Source organism: Lepisma saccharinum, chromosome 16 (genome assembly GCF_977018435.1).
Source record: "Lepisma saccharinum chromosome 16, izLepSacc3.1, whole genome shotgun sequence".
Classification (NCBI taxonomy): Eukaryota; Metazoa; Arthropoda; class Insecta; order Zygentoma; family Lepismatidae; genus Lepisma; species Lepisma saccharinum.
The window spans coordinates 16154675-16172246 of NC_139244.1; the positions used below are offsets into that span (position 1 = coordinate 16154675).

The 17572-nt window shown below is 37.2% G+C and overlaps 1 protein-coding gene across 1 annotated transcript; it reads left to right on the forward strand.

Moving 5' to 3' along the window:
• The first annotated feature begins 4738 nt into the window (after positions 1 to 4738).
• LOC145999953 (uncharacterized) lies at positions 4739 to 13559 on the forward strand. The gene is made up of 6 exons (XM_083137242.1): positions 4739 to 4874; positions 6147 to 6238; positions 7727 to 7928; positions 9995 to 10154; positions 11090 to 11276; positions 12726 to 13559. Exons 2-6 carry the CDS (start codon positions 6150 to 6152, stop codon positions 12886 to 12888), a joined length of 801 nt encoding a protein of 266 aa, XP_082993368.1. The 5' UTR covers positions 4739 to 4874; positions 6147 to 6149; the 3' UTR covers positions 12889 to 13559.
• Positions 13560 to 17572: the final 4013 nt, after the last annotated feature.

Genomic DNA, 17572 nt, shown 5'->3' on the forward strand with positions numbered 1-17572 from the left:
CTCACACTTTCTTGATATATGATCAGCATCACGCCCCTGACCGCCTTTACCCCCCAGGGTTTCCCCCAGGTACCCATGTCATTCGACGGGCACCGGGGCCGCTTCCAACGTTAGAAAAGTTGAACCGGCCGGGGATCGAACCCGGGACCTTTAGCATCGTAGTCAGACGCGTTACCGACTTTTTTTTCTTTTTTAATATTCTTTATTTTATGCAGTAGTGACTACTTACATGATCCTATGATAACATTACACATATATCAGATATATATAACATAATTAGGTGTACTTACAAGAAAAAGGCTGCCCGACCCTGTGGCCGAGTGGTTAGCACATCGCGCTGCGACGCCAAGGGTCCCGGGTTCGAATCCCGGTCGGGCTTGGTTGTTTGTGAATGTCCATTCATCAATTTCATCATTTCATCACTCATCCCCATCTTCGCAAATTAGCCAAGAGGCACAAAACGCGAAGTAAAATAAACTAAATCAATCAATCAATCAAGAAAAAGGCCTGCAAGAAATTTGCATAGTGTTTTGCGGTTAACTGAGCCACCGCGACCACTCTTCAGATCTTTAATCAAATTAAGAAGAATGGCTTTACAAAAAATGAGAGAAGAGTCAAGGAAAATTAAGCAACCATTAGAAAACTCTCGTCACCCCTCGTATCCTTCAATACTTTCGTTTATATGAATCTCATTTACTAATTTGTTTTCTGTCTTTCTTTCTCGATATTCACACTGAATCGTAGCATGTCTTAGAATCCCTATCCTTTTGCTCTCTTTCTCTCTCTCTTCGTTTCGTTTTCCTTTCTTTACACACCCTCACACACACACACACACACACACACACACACACAAATATACATTCTCTCTCTTCCGCTCTGACGCTCGCTTATTTAATTCTTCCTTTCTCGAACTCTTCTGTCTTTCTCTCCCTCACTTTCTTTCACTCGCTTCATTCTTTCTCTTTCTCCCTTTCCTGACTATCTCTTTCTCTCCTTCATTATCTTACTTCTTTCATTTATTCCCGTCTCCTGTCTCCCTAATGGCATAGTGGTAACATTATCTCCTTGTAATCGCATCACCTTTTTTCTTCACCATAAGCAATAATTCTGTTTTCGTCTTGGATATTGATATAATTTGTGCCAAACTAAGCATATGCTCAAAATGATATATCTAGGCTGTTTGGGAAAAGTACTTAATTCAAAAAAGTTATTAAAAATGTTACAACTACACACCCGAAATTAGTATAAGGGATTCATCTAAAAGAAATAATTGAGGATAAGCAGTGACCAGCGTTTTCTATCAAATGGCTGCTTGATTTTCATTGCCTTTTCTCTCGTTTATTGTGAAGCCATTCTTTTTAATTTGATTCAGAGTGACTTAAATGAAAGCAACAGAATATCGCAGTTTGAGACTTAAGTACTTTTTCCCGAACATTCTATATATTTCACACTATAATTTAATTTCAGCCAGTAATTTGCATTATAATTATTATAAAGAAAGTAATAATTCCTGGTTTATTCACTTGGAAAACATCGTGCGGACGTCCTTGCAACTAAGTATTTTGATTTTTGTCATTTAGCGTCGCTTTTCTGCCACTTTGGCTAATCGTGAAGATGAGGATGAGTAATGATGAAATTGATGTAGTGACACTCACAAAGAACACCCATACTGGGATTCAAACCCGGAACCATTCGTGTTTGAATACTAATCAGTCCGACACGGAGGTTGGCTGGAACCAAGTATTCAATATTTTATTTCGTGTAGCTCCTGAGATATAGGTAGTTCACCTATACATCTGCTTTGCAAGACAGTGGCCTAAACAAACGTCATAAATTTTAACATACATACTCTTTGTTTGACTTCAAAGAGTCCCGAGTTGAATACCCAGTTGAGGCCCATAGTACTTCGGATACCACTTAAAATGAAGGGCCAGTCCCGATTAGCCTTTCTGTGCATAAAGTTAACTTAAAAACACATACAAACAAACTCTTGGTTTGACAGCTAATTTATACTTTTCTTCACCGCGTACACGATAGGAAATCGAGGTTAAAGCAAAGAGAAAGTGCAAGGAAGATGCAAAGAATATACCACTACTAGGAACAATAAGCTCTAATAATAATAATAGTAAAAAAACTAAAGAGATTTTGGTACAATGAACACGGTAGTTTTTTGTGAGACTTGTGATCCAATTGTGTTTCGTAATACTCACAACCATTGAATGTCATAAGCAAAGCTAAAGGGAAGAATATTCAACAAAACATGAACTTCATTTCACGGTTACGTTTGCTGGAAGATACATATTGTCCGCGATCTGAGCACCGTGTCAAGTTCCCGAAGACAATGCGCTCTTTGAGGAATTGTCTAAATCCTGTGTGGAGATGACTCCATGAAGCTTTCACTTCATTGTTGCGGGAAGACGGAACGGCAAGGACAATGCCTTCTTTCTTAGTGTCATGGTCATTACGTAAAGCTGTTACAGGGACAGGGTAGTTCTAAACACACGAGCGGGAACTGTGGTCCTTAAACCAGAAGAAAAGGTTACGTAGGTTGCGTAATATCAAGGACATTTATACGCCGATGTTTGTCTATGGATGAGTGTACAAGTATTGCTCGACAAATTGTCCATGATTACTTTCATTAACATTTCTCATGTATCCTACTTCTATTTAAAGATTATATTTTTACATGTGCTGGTTCAGAAAATGTTTGGCATTTTGTTCTAACTGTTGAAGCTCTCATTGCGTAAAACGAAAATAATAAAAATGTCGATGGACAATTTTCTTGGCAATACTTATGCTTCCCACTGTACGACCCTCAAGTAAATGCACAGAGAAATGTCTTGTACTCTATAAAACATCCCTTACGAATCAAATATGCATCTGTTGGATCTTCTAGTTTTTCCAGAGGGAAAATGCAATAGTTCTTTCAGAGTTCAGTAGTTTGCCTCGTAAAGTGTATGTATCCCACCTTACGTACAATTAGCAGCAAAGATAACAGTAGGGACATTGTACATCGCTATTTCCGTTCCTTTTTAGTCTTGTCTTGTACTGGAACAGAGGTTATATTTTCTGCTTATTTGTGCTTTCTGTTTCAGTTCTTGATCCCACGTTGCTGAAAACAAAATGAATGAACGTGTTGATTGACAATTTGCTTAATATTAGTATTTGCCGTTAGCTCTACGTATCTGTAAATGGAGTTTATGCAGATGTAATCAACCAACTTGGTTAAGCCATGTCACATGAATGCCCTTGATCTAGTATATCATATGTTGAATTATCCTTGGAAACCTTTAATTGAAAAAAAAAGTCATTCCAGAAGTGTCGTTTTGTGGAAATTTGTGAGGGGCACGAAAAGTCCCGAATACATGAAGAAGGGAAAAATAACCGATGGAACCACCTGTATGAAGTCCATCTTGAAATTCAATTAACACAACGATATTTTCGTGTTATTCCAGGTCACATTTCATCTGGAGACCTATATTGTTCGCTGTTATTTTACCTCATATTTCGTGTTTTAAAAACAGCATTAAAATATATAGATTTTCAATCCATATTTAATCTTAACAATATGTAATCACTAGAGAATATGCGTGACAGAATTTCCAAGATAATCATCATATAACTGTTTGTGAGTTCGACTATCGGAATATTGTGTGTGTTTGCCTAAAAAGGCTAAAGCTAAAAATGTGAAAAGAGAGGAACAATTTTCAGGGAGAGGGGGAATTCCCTCTTATCCTTCCGTCATATACCACCTTGCTCATAATTAATATTATTACTGTTTGCAGAACTACTATAGTTTTTATTATAACTAGCAGGAATTTATTGAGACTTGAAAATTCTAATGTCGTTAATGTTCTCACTCAGCACATAAATTGGACCAAATATTATATATCAAATTTATTGATTGATTTGGGTTATTCTCATTTTACTTCGCTTTTCTGCCACTTTTGGCTAATCGCGAAGATGAGGATAAGTGACAGTATGATGATGGAACACTCACAAAGAGCACCCATGTCCTGTCTGGGATTCGAATCAAGGACCCCTGCGCAGCGCGGTGTGCTATCCACTCGCCAAGAAGGTCGATGAATTTTAGATAGCAACTGAATGAAGAAATCATGTGACTTATGCGTATTTCATTTTATATCACCCATTTATAGACATGGAACTATCTTATGCGAAAACCTTATCACTGTATGGCATTTCTTGTTAGCAATAAATTTAATTTTTAAAATGAATAGTGGAAAATTGAAAGACGGACAATAAAATCGTTACTAATGAGTCAAGCCTTTCTGACATTATAAATTTCTAAATAAGAGCTTTAAAAAGTCGCATTGTCCCATGCATATTATACACCGTCAATTTGACGCTACTTGCAGGAACAAAAGAGCAAAGTATCACCTGATATATATTATACACCGTCACGGCCAAATACAAGAACCACTTAACGACAGAACATTCGCGTTGTATGGAAAAGACGAGACTCCGCATTCTGGTAAAATATACCCCATTGTTTTCCTCGATTTTTGTCGAGGAAGATACTCATCAGTCATGCTTCCAGGAACTTCACAGAATAGTGTAACACGGTAACGACCCTTAGACGTCTTGCTTCTCTTTCTTCCCAGCGATGGCGCGAGAGTCACAGGACCGTGACGAAAACAGTCGAGTTCTCTTCTGCATTGTGAATGCCTTGACTGGAACAGTCGCGACCGTCGCGACCAACGCACAATTGAAAGGGAAGACGAAAATGCAAAGTGGGTCGAGTGAAAACGAATAAGAGGAACGGCAGGGTGCAGGCATGTCTCAGTTTTAACTTTTTCCTTCAGTATCGCCGAAGTGTTTCCTCGTCTAACTTCTTGTGTCATTTTTATATCAAAGTGAGTATAGTTTGGGGAGTACTGTTGACCCTGTAAGATGTTTTTTTTCTCTTTAGTCCGTAGATGTATATCCACCACTACATTTGAAACCCTACCATGGATAAGTGGCGCTAGTGTTGCCAGTTTAAGTCACTGGAAACCAGCAGCTTGGACATATATGCTAAAAGCACTAAACCTGACATACCTAACCTACTCACATATGCATCTAATAGCAACAATAAACCAATCTTAACCTGCCTAACCTATTCACATGTTTATTTGTGCTATTAAATGCATACGTGAGTAGGTTAGGTAGGTAAGGTTTGGTGCTGGTAGCATATATCTTCCAGCTGCTATAGCTGTCGGTAGCCGCTCGTACGGGGATGCCTGTAGTTCGCATATTTTTCGAGGTTTCAGAAATCTTGCTACTAGTAAGTCTTTTATTTGTATTTTCGTTAGTAGCGCCACTTTTCTGCAATTTTTGGCAAATCACGAAGATCAGGATGATTAGATGATATTGTTGAAGGGACACACAAAGCATTTCTACGCCGGGATTCGAACCCGAGAACTTCTGTGACGAGATCAAGACCGGAACTCAAACCCGGAACTTCGGTTTTGTCGATCACTCAACCACAACCACCGAGGCAGTTTAAGCTGTTGGTGAACTTTTGCTTTGATTGTATTAACCTTTTGTATTTTTTTCTTGTCTTAAATCCCATTCCTACCTAGTTAAGTTAATCGCGACGATGAGCATGAACGATGATTAGATAAAATTGAACAGAGAAACAAATATAAGGAATAATAGCTCAACATATTGGTTTTCTAACTACTAGACTTTGCCGAGAGTGTTCGACTTGTGACTCCAAAGGCTCCGTGTTCGAGTCCCAACCAGGTAGTGACGAGCTCAGAGATTTCGTAAGAGGCAGATAGGCTAATCGGAACTGGACCTACATTTTAAAGTGGATTTGTACCACTATGTGCATCCACCTGGTATCGAACCCGGACCCCTTGGTTACATTACCATTGCGCCAAAAGAGAGTGTATATATGACTTTATGTTTGCTTCTTTGCTTACATCTAAATTATCAATCATCCTCTAGTCACAACTAAAGTCATAAAAGTAACGTAAAATGACTTAAAATAATAATCTGATTACGAACAATATAGTAACTAACATAGATACTGTATATCAAGAATAATTAAATACTTAAGAAGTGTCCATCCTTCCCCGGATGGATACGCCCATGGTTGGTGATTGGACAAAACAAATTATTTTCTGCTTTTTCACTTACAGATTATGAGAGCGCAGTATATTTCGCTCATCTTGTTCGGTGGGATCCTTGTTGTCAAAGGACGTAGTTCGACTCCTGACTATGAATCTGATGGGTAAGTCGAGTTTAATACAAGTATAGATAAGAATATATTATGTACAGTGGGATTCATGAGTATTACCGTGCAAAGTGTCCATCACCATGTTTGTGCACTTTATTTGACCCAATAAGAGAATTAAAAGAAAACTCAAAACAAGTTGCAGACAACTTCTGCACCAGCATAAATAAATTAAAAATCGCTTAAAAACATATAGGATGGAAGAGAAACTTAATGAAAATAGTCATGGACAATTTGCACGGTAATACTCATGGATCCCACTACTTGGTGAAGTTGCTCTATATTTGGAAGAATGTTAAAGGATGAAAATATCAATCAATGAAACAAAAGACTAATCAAACGGAAGCAATTAATTAACGTCTTGCGTGTCTAATATCGAATGCAATACTGACAAATGAATTAACGTACGAAGTTTCAAATTCAAAACTAACAAATATCACCTCTTTAACTGTTCTTAAAACAGCAATATCCCAACTATTGCATTCAAATAGCAGTTAGAAGCACTGAAAATATACCGTGTAAAAGTATAGGGCTACTGAAATGACATTGGAAACATGAAATTAAACGCTTTTTGAATATGACTATGCACGATTTAAAATGTCAGCATGGAAAGTAATGCACACAACTATGCAGAAAGACGTACATGTTGTGCTGGAAGTTGAGAAAATACATTTTCAGCCATTAGAAACATTTTTTTCTGGAGAATATATATGTTTTGTCTAGAACCAAAACGTCTCGTATGTCTGCCAGATGCTTCAAACTGAGATACTCTTGTAGAATTTTTGTAATTTGTATTTTCATACTTAAAACATTCATTAACTTATAATGATGCACGTATGGGTAAAAATTACCAAGGCGATTTTGAAATATATGTATCTTTTTTATACGTTCCAAGGAATGCCTGAAGCCACCCTTCTCAGTATCTCTCCAGTGAACTTTTCCTACGATCGGGACTTTGAATCAGCTGTGAGACTTCGTTATTTCCGCTTGCAACGCTATAGACACTACGTGGGTAAATTTCACCAAACGCGTGCTCAGTTTGGTATATAAACATGTTATTTTTTCTCATTTTTGTCAATTGTGTAATAGAATAAAAATATTCAAAATCAATAAACTTAGTTTAATGAACAGAGGTGGTAATTTAAATGCTTTCAAACTATTATAATTCGGACTTATGAAGTACTTTTTTTGATTATGGGTAAAATTTACCCTTGTGTCCTACAGGAGAACGCGAGTCCTACCGGCAGGGGTTTATCCAGAATTTATCAACTAGGGGTGCAAATTCATACTTAGGGGGATGCAAGTGGGAATTTAGAGCCAAAATGACCAGAAATTTGGTCTTCGTAAAAAAAAATATAGGGAAGTGTCGAGAATATTTTGGGGTTATACGTTACGTCAGGTAAAAAGGAGCCCATCCGGGTTCCCATCTGAAGGTTGTTAATCCCCCACTGTCCCGTTTCACACATTCCCTTCCTGTTTCAGTAGATTCCTACCGAGTCCCGTGAGCTACTTCAACCAACCTGGGGACCAGATCGCCATGGAGGACAAGTCTGCGTATGTGAAGATGGTTCCGGCGCCTCCAACAATCCTGCAGTCCAGGAGCGGAGTCCCCGACACAACCGCTCCAGCCTCGGAGACCAACGAGATCACACAGGCAGCCAGCAGCAGATTCGGTTTCGGCCCGCAGGTAGGCACCATTCTAAACTTAATGTTTTTTCCCATGCCTATCCACTGTTGGTATGCGTTGAGACCGAATATGATAATTGTTAAACCGAACTTGATAAGAAAGATCTTAAACTTGTTTTTTCATCATTTTAAACCAATTGGGATTGGACCTACAGCTTAAAGTGGGCACAGGACCAATAGGCAAAGTGCCTCTACCGGCTCCAAGAATGTTTTGTTTTGTGCTTCTCTTAATTAGCGTCTTTTTTCTGGCATTTTTGCTAATAGTGAATAGTGATCAACTTGAAGCTACAGGGTGGCCACAAAGTTCCGTTACCCCTGTAAAAAACCAACAAAAATAACGACAGAAACGACTACAGTAACGACAAAAGTAATAACTACAGTATTTTGTAGTAGTATTTATTGACTACTTAAAGTGAATTTAAGATACTTTCCTATGATACAAACCATTGATTTCCCAATGACTCAGTGTATGGACCGCCATTCTCATGAGCCATGACCTGTGGCGGCGATGAGGGGGCAAGGGGGGACAGTTGCCCCCCAGTTTTCGACACTTTTGCCCCCGCACTATGCTAAATCTTATCTACAAAGGGAAATATACTGTCTTTGCTCCCCTAGTTTTAGCACCTTCCCCCCCCCCCCCCGGTTTTTGGACCCAATCACCGCCACTGGCCATGATCACCAAGTTCTATAGGACATTTTTCGTGCCACTGCCCAGTATTCTGCAGTGTTCTCCTCTCCTTTAAGGTCTACCACCTATTTCCTTATCCTTTACACTCACTATCTGTGAAAAGAATTTACGTTCCTAACGCAGAAGTGTTTGTTTCGGAGGAGGATCCCTTGAAAATGCTGCAGGAAGTAGTACGCGATTTTTCAATACCCTTTCCTATCTCATTCTTTTCATGCACCCATCACTTAGCAATAAAACGTTCGCAGTGGCGTGTCCAGGATTTTCGAAAGGGGGAGGGGTTACGTATGCTTTTTTTACTAGTCAGCCCTTATTTTGTCATATTTTCCTGCCTGGGGCTAATGGGGGGCTATGACCCCACCAACCTCCCCTTGGGCATGCCACTACACGTTCGTCAATAGTGTAATTAGAAATACCATCCATTCTGTTGTTTATATGGTCCGAAACACACACAAAAAAAAAATGTGCTAATTATTACTTACTTAGGGGTAACGCACACTGTAGCCACCATGTAGAACTATCGGTGGCGGAATCATGAGCCTTAGCGATAGTATCGAGTCGAGACGAGACTCTTAGTCTCGTCGCGACAAGTTTCGAATGGTCTGATCTAGTTCTCGTATCGATTTTTCTCGTCTCGGTATCGGTCTCGTCTCGTATTTCGAGACTCGTCAAAGAGGTAACGAATCGATGTATGGAGAAAGCAGTTGTAAGACGTAAATGCCGGGTGTCCCAGAAGTAAGGGGAGCCACTGTGGAATAAGGACGTTGTCGTAGAGATGCTTGATACAGACTTCCTCCCATGTGTTGCTAATTGGGAAAACATTAATGATGTGTGGTTGCAACACGATGGAGCACCACCGCACTGCGCCATCCTAGCACTCAATTGGCTCAATGAACATTTCCCTAATTGTTGGATTGGGAGACGAAGGGAGACTGAATCCCCCCCCCTCGCTCTCCCGAACTTACGCATCCAGACTTTTTCCTGTGGGATGTTCTGAAGAATGAGTTGTATTCCAAGAAGCCACGTACGATTGATGAACTGAAACGTAACATGTACAAAGTTCACGTTGTACCAAAGTGTGCTCATCATTTTGTCAGAGAACTACCAAATGTCTGGAAAGAAATGATGCGCTATTTGAACACTTGCTATGAACTATGCACTACACTCTCAATGTGGTAATACTAACCATACTGCCCCTTCAAACCATTTCCATTTCTATGTGTACCAAGTTCAATAAGCATAGATCAATAGATCATACACAGTTGCCCCCTTACTTCTGTAGCACCCTGTAGGTTAGATTAGTGTGCACTAACTGAAAAATTGCTGAACTGTATTCAATGAAAATTTTGATCTGCTTTAATACGATACCATTATCGTTTCAGAACTTCAACCCGACTTCCGTTGGCATTCCTGGATTTTATGGACTGCTCAATATTGACATTGGAGGGATAATTGCTGGGGCATTAATTGGAGTTGCATCTTATCTCTTCATCCCAAAGATTCTTTACTTCCTATCTGGAGCAGGGGCTTTGTTCGCTCGCAGTAAGTGCTTGTAATGCTTATGTGCACAAAATCATACGGTTCTTTTCTTCAAGAATCTTTAATGTGTGTCAAAAATCTCCAATTTCTATGGAACAGTTTCAATTCTTAAGTTTATTCGCATCCAAATAAACTTAAGTTAGTATAGAGAACAGTACGTGGTTGCCGACCTCCTTAGCGGAGTGGTTAGCACATCGCGTCATCCATCATCACTCATCCTTATCTTCGCGATTAGCCAAAAGTGGAAGAAAAGCGAAGTAAAATAAACAAAACCTATCAATCAACATTCTACTAAGTCTGTTAATACTGTTCTTGCACTGCGCTCAGGTATAAAACCATGCTGCGACAAGATTAAAACTGAGTATTTATTACGTGTTCTACTCTCATCATTATTGCATATTCAGTAATTTTTTTAGAAAATTGAGAGTTGGAAAATGGGCCTATATTATTGATTTGATTGATTGATTTGGTGTTTTAAGTCCACTTTGTACACAGTAAGGCTAATCGGGACTGGACCTACAGTTTTAAAGTGGGACCCGAACCACTATGTGGTTCGAACCCGGGACCACTTGATTACAAGGCTACGACGCTACGACTGCGCCATCTGGGAGGCCCAGCCTATATTATTATATAAGCTCTTTGAATCACCTTCTTTCTGTAGTGGTTTGATAGCTACTTCAGCCTGTCTGGATTAATGTCCTGTTCAAACGCCTGAACTGAAGGTTGTATTCAATTCTTGTGCAGTAATGGGGGGAAACGAATGAAGTATATCTCGATCGTGGGAACGTCCATTGAACATAATTAAATTTGAGTCAAGCTTCATATTCATGATAAAGTAATACTTCATGTGGATTCAGTATTAAATTCGACAAATAGTTTATAAATATGTTACCAGTCAGCTACCCTTTAATTTAAGCATATTCTGTTGTTTTTCGCAGGTGAGTCCTCTAGCGAAGATGGAATAACTCAATTACTCGCGCGCGTAGATGAGGCGCTCTCCGAATACCAGATTGATTCCACCGTCTGCGCACAGAGGGCAGTGTGTTCGTACGTGAAATCTGCTTCGACGAATGTTGGGGAAGGAAAAGCCACTTCTTTAGACAAGATTGTTGAGACACTCGCGAGGTAAGGAAAAAGTTATCTTCTTCTCAATGAAATAAAGAGAAACTAAGGGGAAGAGGAATGAAAATATACAAAGAAAGGAACAGGGATTGGTCAAGATTCACCAAATAATTTCGAAATCAAAGTTTCTCTGTGGAATCGTGTTTCATACCCACAAAAGCTACAGAAAAAACTTTGGCAGAAATATTCATTTTCAACAATTACATTAACTTATCGTTTTATCCAATTGGTGAATTTGCAGGGAGATAACTAATTTCAGTGGTCTAAGGATAATAAAATTTAAATACCTGTTATATTAATAATAACAATTTATTATGGATTTTATTAACTAATGGTAGAAACTGGTTATTAATTACATTATTATCTTCAGTGAGTTTCGAATTAATATTTCTAAATATATCTCTGTGCATGTCCATTTGATTTGATTTGATTTTTAAGTCCACTTTTTACACAAAAGACTAATCGGGACTGGACCTACAGTTTTTAAAGTGGGATCTAAACCACTACATGCCTCCACCTGGTATCGAATCCGGGGCTGTGCATATCGACGTGCAGTAATTATATTAATAAAAATAATATTATTATTTTTTCATTATTTAAATTTAGAGTTTTATGTTCATGTTTCTCCAATTATATATCGCCATAGGATCTGTGCATTCATATTATTTTTGTTTTATGGCCATTTTCAGTTTATTTTTAACATGATGAATTCTGATAGTGTAATTCTGAAGATATGATAAAGTAAAATTATTGTACGTACGTGATGAATGGAACACCATTAATTATGCCTAAACTACAAGTAATATTTTCAAAATTATTTCAGATATTAATCAAATGTTAAGGTGATTATTTAGTTAATGCAAAATGTTTATTATTCAAATGGAAGAGGTTTAGTCCCGTTAAACTCTCCCCTTCTCCCTTATGTACGGTCATGAATACTGGTATAAATCGTTGAAGAATCTGGATATGGGCTTCCATATAATGAGTCTCGCTTAAATTTTGGTCCAGGTGGCCTAAACACTTGGATTGGGAGTGAAAAAAGATGGATTCTCGAAGCTAGTGAATTTGTAGTAGATTTGACGGAAACTTTCAATTTGGAAATTACTTATCAGCATTAGTAATTATTTTGTCTTTGCTGTGAACGTTCATGCGAAATATGGAAGTTGCTTGTATTTTAACTTTTCAGAATGGTGGTGATTGCTGCTACAACTGTTTAAAGCATTCTTATTGGCTGGTAGCTTTTTGGGGTGGTAAATAATATGTTGTGGTTATGTTAGGCTTGTTAGGTTTGGTTCTCTTAAAAGAAGAAAAAGACGAAAATGGTTGTAGTAGCAATACCGTCCTTTCAGAATAGAGCAACTCTATGAGAGGACCTCTTGTTCAGAAATTTACATTTAGTAGTCTGTGGATCCGTAATTAATGAACACCTTTCTATTTTTCTGCATCTTTCAGGAACAAACTTGTTAGTTTCATGTTGGACGGATCCGGAATCCAGCAAGCTATCGAAATTGGCCAAAAGGGAGGAAGCTGTAGCCGAACATATATCAAGTGTCCATTCAACAAGGACAGTTTGCAAAGAGCCTTTAAGAACTTTATGACTGACATCCGTCAATAGAAAGTGTATTTATATTCGTGACGTGTTGCAGATGCTTATGTCCTCAACGTACATTTTGAACAAAGACAACGGAGTTGTTAAGTTGTAATTTTAAATGTGAGAGAACTAAAATTTATGTGCATATTGAATACTTAACATTATCAATTCAAGACGTTTGCCCATATTACTTTACAATCTGTGCCTCTACAATTTACGTTGTTTGATGATAAAACTCGGCAACATTGCATCGCAATCTAATCGTAATCTAGAACTTGTAACAGTGTGCTGAAAGTTCTAGTGACAAATTCGTGAACTGTGCTTTGCTTTTTTATTTTCACATTAACATTTACTATATCTGCTTACTTTTATTATCTTTGTGTAAGAAGTTAATTTATCGCTTACAAGGATCGAGACTTATATTTAATCTTATTTTGTCAATTCTACAAAGATAATTAAAGCATCATTATCTTACATTAACCATGTGCTATAAACAACATTTCTAATTAACGTGATCAGGAAATCGACACTCACTTTTAATTGTTAACAAGAATAGTTCTGAAGTAATGTAACTTTGTCACGCATACTTTCCGTAACATTTTTCAAACATTTACGGAAAATATTGTTTTCGCAAGTTATATTAAATTGTTTATAGATTTGTTATGTTTTTCTTGTCAGTTTGTATTGTTAAATAAATATAATATTTTTATATAAAGTTTTAAATATAAGTTTTTGTTGTTTTTTTATTCACTTCCATCACAAGACTTTTTAATATAAGGTCGGTATATGATTTTTATGCCAATGGAGGAGTATGTCACTTTGCTGCAGCATGTGACTCCATGGGGAAGGGATGCATTATTGGAATAGAAATACAGGAGATGGAATAAAATTAACAAAATGAAGGTATGGGAGAGCAGGATAGATCGGACTACTAGGGAAAAGCGGGCATTTTTCTGCAGTTGTGCAACGCCCTGCCATCTATACGATACAATGAGAAGTTAGCAGTCTGACCGTACTTCAGTTTGTGGCTGGCAACATTGCATTATCTTTGAGATTTCCAGAGACAAAAGTAACGTAGAACAGTGGTAGAATGGGTATATTCTATTAAAGTGTGTGTTTGCTGTGTTGTCCATGTTTGAATACTGATGATGGAGGAGTATGTCTTTCCGAGACCTGAGGAGGGGGCATACCACATACAAATGGAAAAGTGGTTCACTTTGCCCTTTACATGTTGCAATTGCATACAGTGGGCACAAAAAGACTGGAATTGACAAGAATAGTACACGTTGTTTGTGCATATACACTTTGAGAGACAATTGGTAATACGTTTGCATGCAAACTATTGCTTCAAGTGAGGGGGGACGATTTTCCCCCCAGTTAGCAAAATTTTAGCAAAGCATCCCTCCAGCCATGGGCGCGTCTGCCCTGAGATTTCTGGGAAGAGTTATAATGTAATACGAATGGTGAAATTGTAGAGATATTTTATAACAAAAAGTATTGTTTTCTGTGATTTACAGGCCGTAAGTTACAGCAACTATTATTATTATTATTATTACTATTGAACACATAATTGCTGACTATTTGTCTTTCAACAATATATTGATGCAAATCAGCATGTTTTTTTTTTTTTTTTTTTAGAAAAAGGTCTACTATTACAAATATATTGGTTTTAATAGACTCACTTAAATCTAACATTAGGAAGCAATCCCAGACTGATATTTTATATATTGACTTGGCTAAAGGATAGTGTCAGCCATCAGCTATTACTTTATAGACTCAACCAAATGCTATTATCACCACGATTTCTGAAATGGTTGTCCAACTTTCTAGTAAATAGGACTCTCTCTGTTAAGATTGGTGAAACAATTTCCTCTAGAAAATAAATATTTTGTGGAGTAAATGAAGGGTCGCCACTTGGGCCAATTCTATTTGCTGTTTTTATCAATGATGTTACTTTATGTTTAAATCTAGCACATGTTTACTATATGCAGATGATATAAAGAAATTAAGAGTATTTTAACAAATAATAATGTTGTTCAACTTCAGGCTGGTCTCGATAGACTGACATATTGGTGCAAGATTAATGAAATGGACATCAACTTGAAAAACTGTAAAGTTTTAAGATGTACTAAGAAAGTTCATTACATAGTCTCCAACTATTAAATTTATCAAAATATACAAGTGTGTGACAGTCATAAAGACTTTTGAATATAAATAGATTCCTCTCTCATATTTGATGAGCACATTTCAGAAACTTGCAAAGGAGCAAAGAAGATGATACTTGGTTATATATTTTCCTCATGGAAAGTTTTTCAAAAAGAAGATACCTTAATATACCTGTATAAAACGATAGTTCGTACTATCCTTGAATATGCAAATGAATTATGGTTTCTGACAGCCACCAGTCACCTTCAAAAAGTTGAATCAGTTCAAAAACTTTTTATCAGGTTATTATGCACAAAGTTAAAAAAAAAATACTATGACCAACATTACTCTGAATGGTTATCACAGTTGAATATGTTTACCTTAGAAGAAAGAAGAAAAATGAAAAGAATACATTTTGTAGAGAAGAACTTTTCAAATAGACAGTGAATACTTTTTGAATAATATATCTTATAAAATTCCCAGATATTCTTACATGTCTAAATAAGGCCAGAGGTTTAGGAGCTGAACTTGTTGAAACCTGCAATTTGAATTTATGATGATGTATAAGATGTAGGATCCACTGTATTATTTTATAATTATGTATTCAATTTATGTAATTTTGTATGACCAATTTTGACATGGTGATGTACCTGGTTGTCAAATCGTGCTCATCGGTTAAACAGAAATTATTATTATTATTGTTGTTTGAAGTAGGGTTACATTTAAGCTTACAGGCTATCTTACACTGATTTGTCTAACTATAAAAAACAACTTCTTGTCCTGCATGAATTAATGTTAAGTATACAGTTATGCAAATTGCATATAGATATACAAAATATGGAAATAACAAATTAATTTTAAAAAAACGTAAGTAGTAGCAATAATAATATAATAATAACAACAACAACAAAAATTAAAACAATAATAATAGCAATAATAATAATAATAATAATAATAATAATAATAATAAAAGTTTCTATAACCTGCCCCCCTGAGAAAATATCCTGCAGTCGCCCTTGCATCCAGCTATCCTATTGTAACTATATTAAACCACAGGAGCATCCCCCAGATAACTCCAAGTTTCGGCCAAACATCCCCCTAAACTAACAATTCCAACTTTAAGGGTTGATGCAAACAAACAATAGCTATTTGTCTCCATTGGGTTATTTGAGGTAAATAGGACCACTTGGTTTATTTCACCTACATGTACACCACCATTGAAAATAAATCCTCTTCTATTATCTTTACCGGCCTCCGTGGTAGAGTGGTTAGCAGGAGTTTATCTGAAATTTTTCATTTGGCTACGTTTGTGTCAGAGACGCAATCACGAATTTTTGTCTGGGGGGCAAGTACCAGAATAAACGTACCAATAGCAATAATAATAATAATGTTATTATTGTGAGATGGATGAATTGGTTATGTAATGTTATTATTATAACATTATTATTATTGTTATTATTGATTTGCTTTATTTTACTTCGCTTCTTGTGCCACTTTTGGCTAATTCGCTAAGATGGGGATGATGAAATTGATGAATGGACACTCACAAACATCCATGCCCAAGCCGGCCAACATTATTAGTGTTGTTATTATTATTATTATTATTATTATTAGTGGTAGTAGTAGTAGTAGTAGGAGTGGTAGTGGTAGTATCAAAGATGTTATTACTCTTGTAAATTTAAAAAGGGGGTAGAAGTTGGTGCTTAAGCATTTGTGTTCGAACAAACTATTTCAATTATTTTTTCAACACGTTCAATTTGACATTATGGAAAACAAGCACACAAACTATTTTTTGAAAAACACAAAATGCTTGATAAATGCATTCTAAATATAATTATTTGATACATCAACATATATAACATGCATATATATTGCGAGCGAAGCGGGCAAGAAAATTTTTGGATCCAATTTTTTTGCAGGCTGAAATCAATATTGATTTAATAGGGCGCAAATAATTTCACGGGACGCCAATGCATTCTTTCTTTTACAACTTTTGCGCCTCCCCGATGGTGTAATGGTAACATCGTCGCCTTGTGATCAACGAGTTCCGGGTTCAATACCCGGTGGAGGCACATGGCACAGTGGTTCGGATCCCGCTTTAAACTGTAGGACCAGTCCCGATTAGCCTTTCTGTGCATAAAGTGGACTTAAAACCACAAATCAATCAATCAATTTTTAAACTTATTTTCATTTAGATCGTTCGACACCCAGGACCGACTCTCGCAGCCCATAGCTTCGGTCCTGAACTTGATAAGACTAAGAAGAGCAAGTATTTTTATTTGCATAAAATTTGAAGTTGTGGGCGGTAATTGCCCCCCTGCAAGTACACTTGACCGTCAACGTTAGAACTCATTTCCATCCAAGGTTGGGGGGGCAGTGCTCCCTATGCCCCCCCTGTGGTTGCGTCACTGGTTTGTGTTTACGGGTGTGTAAGGGAGTATTTAGAGCCTTTGTGAAAAAATTTAGGTGGGTGTTGAGGAAGTTCTGGGGGCTGTTAGGGGAATGTTGGGGGTATGTAGATAAATCCCTGGTTGTTAGCATAGCATGCTTCGACGACAGGGGT

What these genes read in the sequence shown, in the direction of transcription:
- LOC145999953 (XM_083137242.1), top strand. Translation starts at nt 6,150, where the DNA reads ATGAGAGCGCAGTATATTTCGCTCATCTTGTTCGGTGGGATCCTTGTT. An exon ending in CCTGACTATGAATCTGATGG is followed by an intron (nt 6,239 to 7,726) that starts GTAAGTCGAGTT and finishes CTGTTTCAGTAG; the next exon opens with ATTCCTACCGAGTCCCGTGA. An exon ending in GATTCGGTTTCGGCCCGCAG is followed by an intron (nt 7,929 to 9,994) that starts GTAGGCACCATT and finishes TTATCGTTTCAG; the next exon opens with AACTTCAACCCGACTTCCGT.